Below are 18,896 nucleotides of genomic sequence, written 5' to 3'. Positions count from 1 at the left end.
AGGGAATATTTTGCTTGACAACAAGCTCTGATAACTAAAAGCCAGCTGGTGATATATTATCTGATAACTGTTGGATGGCCAGTGGTTATCTGAGTAATTTACAAGCTCTACAGTAGTTCTGTTACCATGTGGAGTGGATAAAAGAAAAAGAAGGGGAGTCATCATTAACTCAAGGGCTTGAGCAACACATTCACACTTGTAATTTTCAGTAATTCATTCGATATCACATGATTTTAATGTTGTCTTCTGCTTTTCTTTCTAGGCTTTTCAGAAAGACTTGCTCTGATGACAGTGGGTTAATTTGCATACAATTTACACCCAGTGTATCAGGGTAGGGTCCTCAAAAACCAGGGAACATTATTCACTGATTAAAGTCACAGTGTAATCAAAAAATATAATCAAATGATGAACTACTAAATGTCACGGTTTAGATTTCATGTCTGGCTCACAGAATGGTGAGTCAAATGTGAAAAAACTCATCATGTGGCTTTTTTATGCAAGTCAGCCTCCATGTATCATACACAGTAGTAATAGTAGTTCCCTTATTGTACAGACATAAGCTTTTCATATGTGAGTAAAGAAGGCACAGGGATGTTGGGGGAAGGCAAGGGGAAATCTGGTTTGTGTTTTACACTGAGGTCTTTGTGTGTGAGTGTTGTGTTGACGCAGCCCTTCATGGAGCAGAAAAGAGGGAGCATGTGTATGTGAAATGTATGTCTGTTTAGTATGTGAAGGTTCATGGGTTTCAGTGAGAGGAGGGGGGCAGCTGAGGAGAGAGTGGGAGGTGTCGAGTATCATTACCCATCCCCCTCGCTGTCATAGCTTAGCTTCTGTGTGTGTGTGTGTAGGTTTTGGTACCACTGAGTGTTTGCGTGTGGGTGGTTAGGTATAACGGCGCTCGCTGGTGGTTGTGTTGAAGCTAACAATTCTTTTTCCCGACCATGACGTGCACACATGAGGAGCTGAAAGTGACAATGTTGCCATGACAACAGATGCATACAATTTGCAGCTATGCTTTTGGTTGTGTTTCAGTCTGGGTGTGTGTGTGTGTGTGTACGTGGGTGTGAGGATTACTTATGAGAATCTAGAACAGCCTGTCTGTAGTTACTAGGCAGATATTGACCTGCCCGACACACACACACACACACACACAGAGGCACAGCCTGCCTGTGTCTGGCGTCGGTGTGGTGAGACACTGTTGATAAAAGGGCTAGTGGTGGACATGGCAGCTTATCCATTTACATAAGCTGTGTGTGGGGCTTGATAAGCTCTGCACTGAGGTTGACTAAAACTATTGCTTCAAAACTTGATCCCCCACCCTGCTCTGTCCCCCTCATGAAGGGAGTGACCGTGTGTGTGTGTGTGTTAACATAAGTAAAGAGAAACATTTCATGAACAGAGGGTGCCTGTTTGTTTCTGGGGAGATCAGGGGCAGCTTTGTTATAAATCCTCGCTACTTTCAGTACACTATTGTTGCTATAATTGTTGAGGAAACACTTAGTGAAGCACTGGAGGAAACATGTGAGGTAGAATACACTGGGGTCACATACTGTATGTGCAAAAGCATCAAGAAGCAAGATATTAGGTATTCTGAAAGAAATGTATGTGATATAAAATAGAGAGATGAAGAGAGAGAGAAAGATCAACCAAAATCAAGATCAAATGAATGTGATCTACTGATACAGCACCTACTGACCATTCAGTCCCTCACTTGTGCTGCTACACAACTCCTCTGCATCTCTCATGAATGTGTTTCTTGTTATTTCTGACCAGGGAGGACTACCCCCAAACTTTCCCAACACACACCACTTCACATACTTTCTAAACTTACCCTTCTTCCTTTCTCCTCCCTTCTTCGCACAAACGTCACCGTACATGGGTATCTGGATGATTGTTGGAATACCATAGTGTTTGTGTGTGTGTGTGTGTTCAAGTGTGGCTCTTATGAAAAGTTGCAAAAATGTGGTGCATATGCATATAACAATGTGTTCATATTGCTGTAGAAAGATTTGTTGCCATTTACATGCTGCTCTGTGTGGGTTTGTCCTTTGCAGCTGATATATGAGAGTCTATGTACAACTGCATGCCTGCGTGAGGTGAGCAAATGTGAACCCCTGCATGTGAGTGCGTGTGCGTGTGAAAGAGAGAGTGTGTGTGTACATGTGTGTGCAGCATATGTCCTGTGTTCTGTTCTGTTCCCCAGACTGGCTGGTCTTTGTTGCTGCTCCCTCGTGCAGACGGGCCTGGCCACGTGCTTCTCTGTCTGCAAGGACAAGTCACGCCTCCACCGCTTTAATCTGTCAATTGCAGCGGCCAAGTCCCGCCCCTAACAACACTCCCTGCTTGATGACGCTGTTTTACTCACGCATACTTACCATGCTCCCTTTTTCTCTCTCACTCACACTGTAGCTGTGCCATGAACACGGTCTACAAAATTGAGCAACACACTTCCCCTCTTCCATCTATGTAAACCATCTCTTTATCTCATTTTCTCTCTCGTTCTTGATATCTTGATATGTTAAGGGGCCGAAATGTCCTTCCTGAAAAGTAGTCTTTCTTCCTCTACTTCCATACTGGGACAACAGTCAGTTCTCCTCCGCAGAAACACCCAGAAACAGGAAGAAGGAATTTAGGTGAAGGGGAAAACAAGGAATCCAGCTGGGCAAGGGCTACGTTTCGAAATAAAGACAAGTGGGTTTCTGATGGAATAATGTTCCAATTTGTGACTATTTAATTTAATTTTTCCCCTCAGTGGATGTTGTAATGACTTGGTATTAAACTAGGAAGAAATTCCAACACCAGTAGTACAATACAAAGTAGTCTGTTTTCTATAGTCTCTCTATAGTGAAAAACAAGTCTAACCTCTCAATCATCCCAGACAGTCTTCTTGGTAAACAATCTGTATCACATTGAAACTACACATGATACTGTGTGCTTTGGACGTCTTCAATGACAAGACTCTGTATGCCATGTTTGTCTCATTTTGAATCCCTTCGGCAAAAATGTGTTTATAGGCTGAGTCACACCTGATTAACCTGCACCCCCCTCTCAGCTCCCTTCTCTCTCTCTGACAAAAACAACACAAGTTTTGCCCTCAGAGCCACAACTCCCTGCTGCTTTACATTTAGTGTCAACAGTTGTGGAGCTGAAGAGACTTTATTGCTATACAAAGTTCACGGGTTGATCGTTATCGGCAGAGAAAGAATCGGTCATACCGGCAGTGTTTGTGCATTTGTTTTTGACTGTTACGGGGCACTAAAGGAAACAGACTTTTAACCTACTCTGACCAGCTGCAAAGAACTGCTAACTTTGTTTTGAAGAAATTTCCTCAACTTTGTAGATTGCTTATGATAACCCCAAACCCTTCTGATAAAGGATTTTTCCCTATTAACTCCTCACAGTTATTTTTAGCAAGGTACAGTACAATGCCTTAGACCTCAATAGTCAGGCTTCCTCCGAGTCAGTGTTGTTTTTCCTGCCTCTCTAACCTGCATTGGAGGGCAGGGAGCTTGTGACATCTGTTATAGAGCTGCTGCTTAACTCAGTACATGCAGGCACTTTGCAGGACTCACTACCCTTTTACCACACAGACTGTGAGATGAATCACGGTCTAATGCCTGTACAGTGATAAGCTACAAGTGCTTTTAGTGTTTCACCTAACAAAAAAACAACAAACTGTGCTGTGAATGTACAGTGACACACTCCTATCATTTCCTCACACACACATATGAACCTTTGATAAGATTTCATGATCTCTTTTTTACTCTCCATAAAGAAGGTTATTTTAAACCTTTGAGCAATATACTTTGTGATTGCTATAATCCTCTTTTTTCCACGAATATGTCCCATTCTGATTCCCTGTTCTGTTCATAAACCTTAAAAAGGCATGACTTTAAAGGCATTACACATGTTGCAAATAAGTACCATATAATGCACATTCTCAAGTTCACATAATGTGACAGAAAGGTGTGTATTAAAATATTGCATGTGCCCATAAGGTCACATCACTTGTACAAATCCTTCTCCTTAAAGGGTGTGTTCATCCAAATTTAAAAAGAATAAAACAATTTTCTCACCATGCAGATGGTTTTGGATTCATTTGTCCAGGGCCTATTTCTTTGTTAGAAAGTTGTTCCAATGAGGTCTGTGAATTATCCTGAGTAACTGGGACATTGTTTCTGGAAAAACACATTGTTTAATGCTGTGAGCACCCCAAACACAATTCCATCCCATAGTTTTGGGTATGGAGGCAGAAATCTCAGAAAGACTTCACAAAACTTGGACAAAATAAACCAAAACAATCTGCATGGCTAGATACCACAGGAGGTAAGTTTGTATCATTCTTATTATTTGCATGGATCAACCCTTTAATATCAAATAATATGTGTGGTACCCAATTTTATCAGTATCAGTTTTATGACAGGAATGAACTCCTTTTGCTTCTTTTTATTAAGTATCCTGAACAACCATGAAACCTTGTATACAGTTTGGTACTCTGTAATGTATTCCCTCGATAATCGTTTTAGCTGTACTGCAGTGATGTATCCATTTACAGTCAGATGCATCTTGCAGTTTGTTTTGATGCCACCCTCTGCTCAAGTGGCCTTGACAACCTCCCTCACCTCTCTCTTCAATGATTTCCTCGTAGCCACAGCTAACTTTAGCAAGAAGAAACTGATATCTCTCCTACTCTCCATGCCCCCATATCACACACGAATTGTACACAAACTTACATATCTGTGAGATACAGACACACATACAGAAAACAAGTCAGTTCAAGATAAAAAAATTTCTTTACCAAGGCAGAAGTGTCTCTTCCTACACATTCCAATACAGAGCAACACCACCCTCTACAGTACGTTTGCCTCATTTTTTAGCCATGTCAGTATGACACCATTTTTTATAGTGAAAATTTCCATAATTTTCATTCTACATTAATCCTGATGCTTCACATGGTCCCAAGGCTTGCTCTGCGCGCACATAGGCTTCTCAAATGTAAACATTACATTTTCGCATGTTTGTCAAACTCTTAGTTCTCCACAAACCACAGGAGAAACTAGTTAAGGTTGGTGTAAGTCTCCAAGGAATTAATGTAAGTCCTCCTAAGTGAAAAGTACACTGCATACCTAACCCCAACCCTTACACTAACCCACGTCTTAACCCTAGAATGTAATAGTTTACTTTGTCAGGACAAACTTTTCATCCCTAAATGGGAGGTGAGTCTCCCTAATGTGACAAATTCTTTTCACCTCAAAACTATCATGCAAGCACACACACATTCAGATGCGTCCAATGGCTGAATTAGTCCAGAAACCTACACAGACGCACAAGACTGAGACAATATCTGTGATTCATTTCATATTCTTCACCAGCCAGGATCAAAACCTAACACACTGTGAAATGTCAGATTTGGCCTTTATTTTAGCTTCATAATATAAATGGTTTTGTAACCAGAAACATCTGCACAACTCACAGATAAATATTTACCATTACTTGGGAAATAAGAGCCCAGTTAACAGACTGACTGGTGCTATAGTTATTTTTTACACAAACCTGTAAGACACCATACTCAAAGAAAAATGAAAAGTGTGTTTAAAGAAATAGTTGGCCAGGGATGGATTCCACAGTCCCATTTGATTTACTTCTTTACTGGTGCTTTACATAGATGAATGCTGCTACTTTTAGCCATAGGGGCTCATTCACAAATGAGGAGGATGTGTGTCAAGGGCCAGTGCGTGGGGACAGAAGGAAAATAGAGAGGGGTATGTGAAAAATCAGGAAGCCATCTGTACAGGACATTCAGCTACATGAGGTGAATGTGATTTTTGAATGTCACTTCTCAGTGAACCCTAACAGCAGAGTCATCTGTTGATGCAGTGAAAACAGTCTCTCAAAGAGTCATGACCATGGCTTAGGCCTGCTGCTCTCATAACCCTCACATTTTTGTCTTTTACAGGATCTTTTAAGCACACACACACTCAAACATTCACAAATATACACACAGCTGCATAAAGGCAGTCATAAGTGTTCTGAATAATTTATCGCTAGTGAAATTGCGTGGCTCTAGGGTTTCCATGTTGTCATTGTCCCTGTTTCGGGTCGATGGGTGGCGAGAAAAAGGTAAACTTCTCATGCGAGCTGCTCATCATGTACCAGTCCCTCAACACACACACACTCACGCGTGCACACACACACACACACACACACACACACACACACACACACACACTCTTCATTCCCATGGCAGTGTGTGGCTTGGATAAACGGCATCCTTCCCCGTAAAGATGCAGGAGGAAGAGAGAGACCATTGAAACCTTCATTTCCACCTCACATATGCACAGGGGGTACAGGACCATGACAGGAAGATGCCTCGAGACAGTCTGATCACCTCTGAAAATGACAGTAAGACCAAATTGCTATTCTGGTTTTCACATGACGCAGGAGTTTTGTTAATAGAGGACATTCATTCTTTGTGCCCGTGGAGATGAAAGTCTGATAGATGTACTTGCAATAATCTGCTGTAAATTATCTTAAATTTTTAGTTGTCATGTCAACATGGTCATGAGGAGAAAATATGATTATTATGATTATATGATAATGATTATTTAAATAAAGCAAGGCCCTTTGGTCTCTGTGTTTGTGGTGCGTTTATGATATAGTTGTGATAACTGATTTTAACCTATGTTGGGGGAAAAATATCCATATTTTGAATTTGAAAAGCCTTAACTTCCGTAATGTGAATAGAACAGACAAGTAAAAACAGTACAGCTATTAATACTGGATTTCTGGTTTTAATCATCAATAATAGGCCACCCATCGACCAGCTCAAACATATTTATCCACTGGCCTTTGGCCCTCGTCTGTCTCCCCCGTCCTTGTGGGCTTAGCCACCCTGTCTCCCTTCATTAGGCTATTGTTTGCCTCTTTTGTGCCCCTCTGCTGCACACAGCCGTAATGACCTGTGTGCTGGCCACTCCAGTTACACTAAGGACACACATCAATGGGCTGACTACATAAATATATGTTCAATTTATCAGTGGTCCTCTTTGTTTTCCTCTTTATTCCCCTTTACTGCAGGACAATAGTGCCAGGCAAACAATTCGGTAGGATAAGCTCTTCCAGTGAAAAGGGGTCAAAGTTGTATTAAATATATAACAAAGAGACTGGATTTATAAAGCTGAGGTTATCAGAGGTGGAAGGGGTTGGTTATGTTGTAGAGGAATTACTGTATATACTTGACCTGAAAAAAACATGATAAACATGAGACCTCAGAAGAAGAAAAGAACAATAAAGTAGGAATTAATAAAAGAAGAGAAAAAAATCAATAACACAAATGTTTCCTATCATAGCGCTTTTTCAGAAAGAGCTTTAAATGATGGTGCTCATTTAGCTACAATACTGTAAAAATGCCAGTTTATATTCTTTCTATATTCTACGATTACAAGCTGGTCAGACTTTGACGTCATTTTTCAGCATTTAAAGAAATACTTAATAAAAAAAAAGATACTTAATTTATTTTCTGACCTGTTTTATAGTGTTTTATAGTGTATCATATTGTTTTCTAGTACTTTCTCCTGTGTGCACTGACGTAAAGGCAAGCTACTGTAACAGAGTTTCCCTACGGGGATCAATAAAGTATTTCTGATTCTGATTTGATTCTGATTCTGAAAAAACTGAAGTTGTGCCAGAAAACCAAGCCAGTATCTTATTTCAACAAAAGTGAGCGAGTCCTGATAAAGTGAGGACGTTTTGTTTACTTCTTTCTTTTGTAGTTTACTTCATATTTACTTCATAACATACTTCTCTGCACTGTGAAATCTCATCCTCACTTTTATTGAATAAACTCTTCTTTTATGAATACTTCAGTGTAATTAGACAAGTTTGTCAGTTTTAAGTCAGGTCAACTTAAATTGTGTCATTATCACTTTCTGAACTTTTAATTATGAGTCCAGTCTTTTAACTTAAAATGAGTCGACTGAATGTCCAACTCATTGTTCACCTGACTCATCAAATTTAGTTATTTAAAAACATGGTTAGCTTATTAGCATATTCTTCCCACCATGCATTATATTTGGACATAATTCTCCAAAAAAGCCATCTATTTTCTAAGTTGAAGAATGTTACGTGATGGAGGCCGGTATGTGTCTTGTTATGTTTCTCAGATGAGTCACATGGACTTTATCTCTGTCATGAAAATTAAAACAGTGCAAACCACGATGAAGATAGGTATCCACGTCAGTCACTGCCTGCCCACTTAAAGTAGCAGGCACTGCAATATTGGACATCCCAACATATATCTGGAGACATGTCAACAAAAGTTTTAACATCTTTATTCTATGACCAATGAGTCAACTTAATAATACTACAACTGATCACATTTGAAAGTCAAGTGCAGAAATTAACTCATGTTGACATAATGTACTGATGTGAGTTCTTATAACTTGGTGTAAACTGACAGAAGCAGAAATTAGACGTCATAACAATGTAAAATATTAAAGTACTCCAAGTTAACAGTTGAACAGTAAAAGTTGGACAGTCTCAAAAATGTTGAGTTTTCTCACCTTGTTTACAATCCTAATGTCTCTCTCTCTCCCACAGTTGACATTGGACTGGGATTTGCAGGTGAGTGGGTTCTTATGTTATTACATTAATCACTAAAGGTTCCTATGGTTCAGGCCATTTCTATTGGTAAGGTGATCATGAAGAATTGTCCTAATTCAACAAAATTATTAGAGAGGCCGAGGAGTATTGACTTCTTAATGGTCTTTAATGTATTTATCCTGTACCTGGTGTTGGGATCATGTGGGAGCTGTTTGTTTTTGAACAGTTGTTCCTTCACTTCGGTCAGAAGTGCCACTGTCTCTGCTGCTACCATGTACCCATCTGGCTTTCTACTGCAGTTTTTTTCCCCCATACCCAGTCCTGTATAATATGTACACTCCCTTTTGCCCCTATGTCATGACCCGTGTCCCCAATTATCACAGGATTATTACACCTGGATATAAAATGTATCAGTGACAGAGAAAAGGAGATGATTTAATTGAGTAGAGAACAATTACAATCTTCACAATACTGTGATAAGATAATTGGGTTTATAGCACAGAGACAGAAAGTGACATCACTGAAGTATCAATGATGTGAGTGGGAGTGAGTGTAAATAATCTGTGCAGCATGTTAAAGCTTATTGCAACATGGAATAAACGGCTTCTACGTTTTTACTACAGTTGACGAGGATGATGTTTCCACTTTTGGAGAGGAACATGAGAGGGAAAGACACAGAAGAAAAAGAAGGGATGGTGGTAGAGAGAAGAAGAAGAGGGGGAATAGGAGGAGAAAAGGAGCATCTAGAGCAAGAGAAGGGGAAGAGGAATTACAAGCCAGGCCTGAGAAAAGAGAAAGGGGCAGGAGAAGAAAGAAAGAAGCAGAAGGAAGAGAGGGGGACGAGGAGGGGAAGGCCAAAATAAAAAGTGGTAAGGTGGCAAAAACGAGGAAGAATACCAAAAATGAAAAAACAAGAACAATCGAGCAGGACGAGGGAGAAGCTGAAGAAAGAAATGCCAAGGGAAAAAAGAAACATGGAAGTGCCAAAAAAGAAGAGAACAAAGAGGAAGGAGGTAAACATACAGTAAAGAGGAAAGTGAAGAAGAAAAAGCACAAGAAAGTAGTGGAAACAAGGTATTATCTCTTATCTTTATTTTTCACAACTATCGTGTCATTCACACAAGAAACGTGCAAAGACATTAAACACACTACTCCTTTATGCCTCAGTTCAGAACAGGAGACAAGTGAGGCAGATGACAAAGAAGTAGAGGACAAGGAGGAGAAAGAGGTGAGGCCAGAGTCTCTGTCACCAGAGGAGCTGGAAAAGCTGAAGGAGGCAGTGGATGAAAGGAAGAAACTGATCCAAGGTCTGAGGGGAAAACCCTGGCCAATGAAAAAGAAACTTGTGACTTTGCGGTAAATTCACTCACAGCGTTATTATTGAAACGCACTTCGAATTAGGATCCTGAAATCCCCTGAGTTCTCAGGATCAGCTGTAATACAGCATGTGAGCTGTAATTCACTCTGAATCAAATCATCTTCTTCCTTATAGGGAGTCTCAGGAGTTTGTGGAGAAATATGAGGGAGCTTTGGGGAAAGGGAAAGGCAGGAAACTCTATGCATACAAGGTCATGATGACCAAGGTAAGGAATCATAGACTGATTTGATATCAGTATTTATTTATTTAATTATTCAAATAATTATATTGAATATACTGTGCATTTTTATTTAATTATATTCATTTTGTAGAAATGGATGAAGTTTCAGCGGGACTTTGAAAACTTCAAAACTACCTGCATTCCATGGGAGATGAAAATCAAGGAGATTGAAAGTAAGCAATGTTTTCTCCTCATAGTGTCAAACTTCATGTCTAGTAGTGTTATATTATTATATCTAGACTATGAAAGATGAATCATATAGCTCATACTGTATGTCTTGCAGGCTTCACATTTAATTCCCCAGCTTCTCTGCTTTCAGAAAGTCATTACTGGTGTAACAATCATCCTCAAATTTATTCCCTCTGCCTCTCAGGTCATTTTGGCTCCTCAGTTGCCTCTTACTTTATCTTCCTGAGGTGGATGTATGGCATCAATATGATCTTGTTTGGTCTGACCTTTGGCCTGGTTATGGTGCCAGAGGTACTGTACATGGCTTTTTTTCATAAGAAACAAGTCATAATTTCTTTGTATTGTATCTGTAGTTTTGCTCTCATGTATATTTCTCTGTTCATTCTGTTTGTTTGCATGCTTTGAGTTTTTTTCTAATGACCCTCCTTGCTCCCCTGCGTATTGCTAACAGGCATTAATGGGGCGGCCCTATGGCAGCATCCCAAGAAAGACTGTCCCCAGGGCTGAGGAGGCTAGTGCCATGGACTTTGCTGTCTTATGGGACTTTGGAGTCAGTTAATTACACACGTGCAAAATCACACTCACCTCAAGCTCTTCAAATAACATGTTGTTTTTTTGTTACATATGCCTGTGAGTCATTTCACATTGGAAATATATTGATGCATTCTTTGTTGCAGATCACCTCAGCTACAATTTGTATCCACAGGGTTACGCTCAGTATTCAGTCCTCTTCTACGGTTACTACAACAGCCAGCGTGCCATTGGCTGGCTCAAGTTCCGTATGCCTTTGTCATACTTCCTGGTTGGTGTGGGAACAGTGGCCTATAGCTATATGGTGGTCATAAGAACGTATGTTTATTATGACTACGTATAATTAATCTCCTTTAGGCACAATGTTATACTGAATCTGTATTTCATATTAAAGGATGGCCCGTAATGCAAATGAGTCGGGAGTTGGAGATGATAACAGCTTTAATTTCAGCTGGAAAATGTTCACCAGCTGGGACTACCTGATAGGAAACCCTGAAACTGCAGACAATAAGTTTGCCTCCATCACCACCAGTTTCAAGGTCAGCTGACTGTTGGTAATTCAGTATGGTAATTGATGCCATTTATATAACATTTATATCTTTCCTGTATATCCCTCCTTCTACCTCTCCAGGAGGCAATCTTAGAGGAGCAAGAGAGCCGAAAGGATGACAACATCCATCTGACTCGTTTTCTGCGTGTGCTGGCCAACTTCCTGGTCTTGTGCTGCTTAGCAGGAAGTGGATACCTCATCTACTTTGTAGTGCGTCGCTCTCAGAAGTTTGCCCTTGATGGACTGGAAAATCACACCTGGTGGGAAAGGAATGAGGTAGCAATGAGAAATGATAGAGGAAGAAGTGTATGACTCATTTTAGTAGCAGGCAAGACTTGCTGAACAAGTTCATTATCATGTGATATATGGCTTTAAAGCATTAGCACAACACTATCATTTTAAGAATTTGGCCTATAAAACTTTTTAATTTCTAAGTGACAAATAGGCTATACTCACTAAAAATGCCATCAGTCAGTCCTTTAGTTATCTTACATGTCACACAAGCTTTCATTAGTCTAGGCCTTTGTGTTTCTCAGGTGAACATGGTCATGTCATTACTGGGGATGTTCTGCCCCATGTTGTTTGACGTCATCAGCACCCTGGAGAACTACCACCCTCGTGTCGCCCTGCAGTGGCAGCTGGGTCGCATCTTTGCCCTCTTCTTGGGAAATCTCTACACCTTCATCATTGCACTCATGGATGAGATCAACCTCAAAGTGAGAACTAGAGCATGTAGATGCGTGAAATACTTGAGATACTAGATTTTTTACAATACCTGAGGTGTTTATATGTGTTGCAGAGGGAAGAGGAAAAGATAGTAAAGTTTAATATAACCACATGGGAAGCCAGTCTTTACAATGGTACAGTATCAGAAAACAGCACTGCTCCACCTAACACTATCCACCCTGCTGATGTGCCCAGAGGGCCCTGCTGGGAGACCATGGTGGGGCAGGTCAGTGTGCATGTGTGTGTGGTTGTGCGTAAACTATTATGTACTATATGATGTAAATGTTTTTACATTTATATAAAGTATAAAGTTATGGGTACCCAAAGAGAGCAATATTATAAAAATATAAGACATTATGAAATCATATGAATGAATACGAACAAAATATGTAATATAACCATGAAATTGTGACATTTTTAATGGAATATTTTTTAACCTCAGCTCAATATTATGTCCTTTTATGTTTATATTTACCTTTATTCAATTGGCAGACGCTTTTGTCCAAAGCGACGTATAAATGACGTACAATCCAAATGACAGTAGATCAAGGAGAAGCATTTGAGAACAAGTGCCTCAACACTTTTCCCACCTGACACAAGTGCCACATGGCTGCAGGTGCATGAAGTAACTTATAAGTGCCTAGCAAATGGCTTTTTTTTTGGAGAAAGAACTAGAGAGGGATCACAAGGTGATGATAGGACTAGTCATCATTCATTTGCAGATCATAGTGAACAAGAAGTCTCATAAACATGAATGAGGGAATTCGTGTAGGTAGGTGCCATACTATTGGCCACTATTGAGCATTAGTGACTTGAACTTAATGTGAGCAGCAACAGGTAGCCAGTGGAGAGTAATGAAAAGTGGAGTGGGATGAGCTGTCTTTGGCTGGTTGTAGAACAGACGTGTTGCCGCACATTGCAAAGGTTTTACTGTGCATGCTGGCAGCCCTGCCAGAATGGTGTTACAGTAGTCAAGGTGAGAGATGACCACTGTCTGTACAAGGAGTACAATGAGATACTCAGTCAGATAGGAAAGAGAGAGGAAGTCTAAGACACTCTACAGCTTTATATATGAAGGGTAGTAGTGAGACCGGACTGTAGATTTCAACTTGAGATGGATTTAGGGTTGGCTTTTTCAATATTGTGGGGAATGTACCCGAAGCCAGAGAAGCATTTATTAAGTGCATGATTGTGGGTGAGATGGCGAGAATAGGATGCAGAGGACAAGTTTCGCAGAAGTTGAGAGCAGAAGTTTGGAGACATCTTCCTCAGTGAGAGGGAGAAATGCAATAAGTGAACTACCCTTAATCAGAGGAGATGATTTGCAGTTGGGTGGTTCTATGGCTGGTGGAGGAGGCTTTTGGAAAATAATTTCTTAGTGTCTGGAGCAGAGCTGATCCTGTCATGGGAAAATGCAGTTTTAGCAGCAGTTAAGCTGGAGGAAAAAGAGGAAATATCATACTGCTTCTTTTCATAGTAACAGAGTTTGTTATCTCAGCCAGGAGTAAGCTTGGAAGGGATCATGCTTTTGGTCGCGTGTGCATGCCCGTGGGTGTCTGTCCGCAGCTAATCTCGCATACTACTGGACCCATCAATATTTTTTGTGCACATTTATGATTGATTGAATTGAGAATTGAATACAGTGTATTTTATGTTGGGTAGGACATATACTTACATTTTGTACACAATTAACTACACATACATGTTAAATATTGAGACATATACTCAGTGATAAAGTGGTAAATAAAAAGGTATAATCTCTGTAAGGTGACCATTATTATAATTGCTTCATCCTTTGCAGGAGTTTGTCCGGCTGATCATATCTGATACCATGACAACCTACATCACGCTGCTGATTGGTGATTTCCTGAGAGCTGTGCTTGTTCGTTTTCTCAACTACTGCTGGTGTTGGGACCTTGAGGCTGGATTTGTGAGTAATCTGTTCTAACTGATTATAGTGACTGTGCCAAATTCAATGAATGTATAATTTATTTGTCATTACACATTAAAAATGTGCACCTTTTTCTAGAGGTGAATTTAAATGTTGGCTATGAAAATATGAGTCACAGCAGTTATTTTTGTCTTTTTTGTATTGTTTGTTAAAGCCGTCCTACTCTGAGTTTGATGTCAGTGGGAATGTCCTGGGACTTATCTTCAATCAAGGAATGATATGGTAAGAAACAACATTGATTTCATTTATATCAGCAGGTTCAAAAAGACATATTAAGCAATATCATGAAATTCGCTTTTCATTTTTGTGTTTTATTTATAACCAGCAGCACTGGTATCATGGAAAACTACTTAGTGATGATGAATAGCAGCTCCACTCAGTGTTTTGCTTAATTTTCCCCCCCAGGATGGGTGCTTTCTATGCCCCCTGCCTGCCTGCCCTAAACGTCCTCCGGCTCCACGTGTCCATGTATCTGCAGTGCTGGGCTGTTATGTGCTGTAATGTGCCGCAGGAAAGGGTCTTCAAGGCTTCTGGCTCCAACAACTTCTACATGGCCATGTTGCTGGTCATCCTCTTCCTGTCCACTCTGCCTGCCATCTACACCATTGTCACCATCCCCCCTTCCTTTGACTGCGGACCCTTCAGGTAATGATGCTTAGTCAAGGGATCTGGCATTTATAATTTGATTACCTGATTTTCTGTCATAACCATTGTCTTCTCCTTAGTGGGAAAAAACGTATGTTTGATGTGATCCAAGAGACGCTTGAGTCGGACTTTCCTGCCTGGTTTAGTAAAGTGTTCAGCTATGCTTCTAACCCTGGACTGGTGCTACCCTTCATATTGCTTATGGTGTGAGTCAGCAAACACTCAGCAGCAGACTGCATGAATATAGATTTTTTGCACAGCTTGAGATATTTTTGCATGACCATGTTGTCATCATTTCCTTTCAGTGGTAAGTGTTTAAGGTTCTTTGACAGTAATAATCCAGTATTTTATCTTTCAGACTGGCCATTTATTACTTGCAATCCACATCCAAAAGCTACAAAGAAGCTAATGTGGAACTGAAGAAAAAACTACAAACGGTAACCCGAAAATAGATTTTATTTTTCCTCTCATCTAGCTTTTATCTGATTTCGAATACAGATAAATAAAGTTTGCACTTGGAAATTTTACATGAATGACACTCATAGTCAAGTGATAAGGGTGGAAAGTTGAGGAAATTTTGTGAAATATAGTATGTCACAATGTTAACCTCTAACATTCTAAATATAGAGGGGGAATATAATTTTGGGCAAGTAAAGGTAAGAAATTATCATGTTTGTTGTTTGTTTGTCCTCCAAATTTGCTTTTCCATTGAATTTTAGCTGCTTTGAAACTTCCCAACAGTGTGTAGATGCACAAATAGACCACTTGAAGCCACTGTGGTGTCTGTCTGTGGCCACAGTAGCTGTATTAGTATCATCACTCCAGCAGAGAGCAGCAGAGTCACAGCTCATATCTGTTCACAAAACCAGTGGACTGGACAATTAACAATCACTGTGTGGCCTGTCAAGTGCAGCAGCTGAATAAAAGTAACATAAGAACTGATGCGCATTTCTGTAAGCCTTATTCTACATTTTTAAACTTTAAAATGTTCTGTGGGTGGACTGAATAAGTTTTCTGCAGTCAGTCTTATAATTGCTTGTATGTCCATTTCAAGCAAAATGAGGAGAACAAGAAAAAGAACAAACGAGCAGCGCTGAAGGCGCAAATGGATCTAGAGGAGGCCAGAAAAGCTACATCATCACAGGCTGCAGAGCAACAAAAGAACAACAACACTTCACTACAAGACCAAGAGGGTGAGACTTTTGAATTTTAACTAAAAATGAAACAGAGGATTTTTATAATTGGATAATAAAGATCTAATGTAAACAAAAACAATCAAACAAAAAAAAAATCGATTAAACTTTAATTACAAAAGTTGCCTTTGGTCTCAAACTATGGAGCCCTGAAACTGATAAAAGGTTATTAGACAAGCCAGAGTGTAAAAATAAATATAAAGATTTATTAAAATGCTTTAGCTACTGTTACAAGAGTCAATACAGTGATGCTACAGCATTTTGCAGCACAGCATATGGTTAATAAGTTGTCTCGCCCTCCCACATCTGAAATTATAAATTTCTCTTAATCTACTTTCCTTCAGCAGATGGGGAAGAAAACCAGGGCAGTAGTCAGCGGCTGTATCATGGTAAGAATGGACGCAACCCTCCTCCTCCTGTTAGAGACCAAGAGCGCCAACTTCCAGCCACCAGAGCCCCTGTCCCCAGGACCTATCACCATGGCAACCACGGGGCTCATGGGTTCTTGCCCAGTTTCCCTCGGCAAAGTGAACCCAGGATGCACAGGGTGCCGAGCCTGCAGAGACACTGAGGGAGTGAAAAACAACATGTTAGCAAATGTCACTCAAAACCAAGCACTTTATTGAGAAATTCATGTTCAGATGTACACTGTGAACTGAGAGGAATAAGAATGCTGACTTGATGGCACATAGTGAGATTTTCTCCTGAATAAAAGTGTTTTTTCAAACTGTGTGTTTATGATAAAAAGAAGCTGTAAGCATTTAAAATTATTAGTTGTTTGTTTGTTTACTACATAAATGTTAACAAGAGCAGAATATAATTTTCTTTAAATGTTACATTACATTTCTTATGTGTCAGTGTCTTTTGAAACCACTAATCATTAAATTAAATCTGTTGTAAATTTATTAAAATTTTAATAAGCTGACAGTTCCTCCTCCGTCTATGCAGCATACAAAACAGGGAAAACATTAATGTATCTTTATACTACATTACTATATACAGGGGTGCAGCTTGCTTTCCGTCTTTACGGTATATACACAGAGGTCTCCATATTAGCTCTGCATGGCCTAATCCTTCATATCACAGCAACTCATCATTCAAGAAAAAATTATTTTTACCACATGGAGGTTTTAAAAAAATTGTATCCATTTATTTTTGATTAATTCTATACATCTTTTTTGTCTTTGAAGACGTATAAGATGACATCACATGCGATAACCATGCTTTAACTTTGGTTGTTAACCTCAGTTGATCCTTCAATTTCCTAACAAATCAGTTTAGTTATATTCAAAATTATAATCATTTTGAACCACTCGTACATATATTTTTCTCTTGGCCTCCCAGACACTGAGCACAGCTGTCCCTGGACCTGTGACTGGGCCAAAGTCTTAAACAATTCATTAGACATGGAGGCCATTTAACCTAGAGAGCTAGGCTTAAATGGATCTCCAGCTGGACTTACATACTCAACTTAAATCTGTTTTTCACCTGTGTAATATAGATACGATTCACTGAGTGAGCTCTGAACTTGGAAAACACACACAAAGAGTGTCAGATTATTCCTTTTTCGGACAACAAAGAAAAAATCTAATCTGTGCCAAACATACAGATTTGAGCTGTCACTGTAAATCCACTGATTGTGGTCTCCTGACCTTCATCACGTAGAATGGATGTCTGACTTGTATAATCTGATAACCGCATGGCCATATCCAGTGTCCCAATAGCTGATTCTGCTATGCACTTGACACCGAGTGGTCCTTTCCCTCAACTTGTCATTTAGCTGACCCGTCAGTCAAAAGTGATGCTGTTGTCTCATTAGTTAAACTTTGTTAACCTGAAATTCTATATATTGATTGTCATTCAAAGTCTTGTTTAATTGAAATTTAAGATGTGTGCAATGTAAGGGTTGCCAGTGAGGAATAAGGGTTGTGTCTAAATCATTTAAGACAACAAGTCAACAAGCTCATAATGTCACTGACATTAAATTACAATGCCAATCAAACCCACTTCCATTGATGCTCATGATCAATTCATGGCAAGTAAGCATTAAGTATTAATTCTGCAGTTATTTGAGAACTAGTGATGAAGTAAGCTTTTAAGCTTTATTCTTTCATCGTTGGCCAAGAATTATCAATCACATTATCCAATGAAGAAGACTGAGGAGTTGTTGGTAAGGAGACAAGTAAAGCCTCCATCTTCTCTGTATATTGGAGACTATGTCATAATCTGCCTCACTCTTATTTATCCAGGTAATACCAACCCTGGGATGCCCGCTCTTTCACCCTCCTACTAGGGTTGTGTTTTGGCTCCGTCCCAGTCTCTCTCCATGCTGGTACGATGTGGCAGAAAACTGAGCCATGATGGGTTACACATTGCCGGATATCTCAATGTCCGCCGTACAACAATGGGCATCTCTTATTCACAAACAGCAATGAAGGGAGGAGTGAGACATTGCGGCGCAACGAGCACTGATTTGACTGCTCGGATGGTGTACAGTTTTGCTTTGGAGAGTAAAGGTTGGCACTGAGCCTCAGTGTGAACTTGTGGAAAGTTAGACACTTTTTAGTTAATGGATCTTAAAAGTTAGGCCTTCTCATGGCCTAAGTACAGTATAGTGAGATGGAGACTGATGGAGAGGAGTATTGGATGGTTGCAGGAAGTGGAGGGGACAATCATGAGGTGGAGTGACATGAAAAGCTCCAACCCTGAGGGCTTAGCTTGTCTTTCAGGTACAAGCTTTCAAGCCAGCATTCATATAATCCCCGGAAGTGTGCTGCTCTCTGTGTTAGCTGCATAGCAGCCTTGCGTCTCCTGTTTCCTCCTGTATTATTCAAAAGGTCAGATCTGACATTTGACCATTAACCACACAGGTAGTAGCTGCACCTTAGTGGTTCAAACACATAATGTGGACA

The 18,896-nt window shown here is 40.0% G+C and overlaps 1 protein-coding gene across 1 annotated transcript; it reads left to right on the top strand.

Annotated features, from left to right (window-relative positions):
• Positions 1 to 515: 515 nt before the first annotated feature.
• On the top strand, positions 516 to 16,909 carry tmc1 (transmembrane channel-like 1). The gene is made up of 20 exons (XM_044197215.1): positions 516 to 6,402; positions 8,599 to 8,622; positions 9,225 to 9,675; positions 9,769 to 9,957; positions 10,094 to 10,184; positions 10,291 to 10,372; positions 10,573 to 10,679; positions 10,840 to 10,938; positions 11,095 to 11,237; positions 11,314 to 11,458; positions 11,551 to 11,745; positions 12,006 to 12,185; positions 12,269 to 12,421; positions 13,997 to 14,125; positions 14,301 to 14,368; positions 14,552 to 14,791; positions 14,872 to 14,997; positions 15,150 to 15,228; positions 15,846 to 15,984; positions 16,329 to 16,909. Exons 1-20 carry the CDS (start codon positions 6,366 to 6,368, stop codon positions 16,553 to 16,555), a joined length of 2,904 nt encoding a protein of 967 aa, XP_044053150.1. The 5' UTR covers positions 516 to 6,365; the 3' UTR covers positions 16,556 to 16,909.
• Positions 16,910 to 18,896: the final 1,987 nt, after the last annotated feature.

Source organism: Siniperca chuatsi, linkage group LG5 (assembly GCF_020085105.1).
Source record: "Siniperca chuatsi isolate FFG_IHB_CAS linkage group LG5, ASM2008510v1, whole genome shotgun sequence".
NCBI lineage: Eukaryota > Metazoa > Chordata > Actinopteri > Centrarchiformes > Sinipercidae > Siniperca > Siniperca chuatsi.
This window is presented reverse-complemented; position numbering and strand designations above follow the sequence as displayed.

Bases quoted from the DNA above. Each gene is read 5' to 3' on its own strand.
- tmc1 (XM_044197215.1), top strand. From the start codon at position 6,366: ATGCCTCGAGACAGTCTGATCACCTCTGAAAATGACA. The intron at 11,459-11,550 runs GTCAGCTGACTG...CTACCTCTCCAG, and splicing joins CCATCACCACCAGTTTCAAG to GAGGCAATCTTAGAGGAGCA. The intron at 14,369-14,551 runs GTAAGAAACAAC...TTTCCCCCCCAG, and splicing joins TTCAATCAAGGAATGATATG to GATGGGTGCTTTCTATGCCC.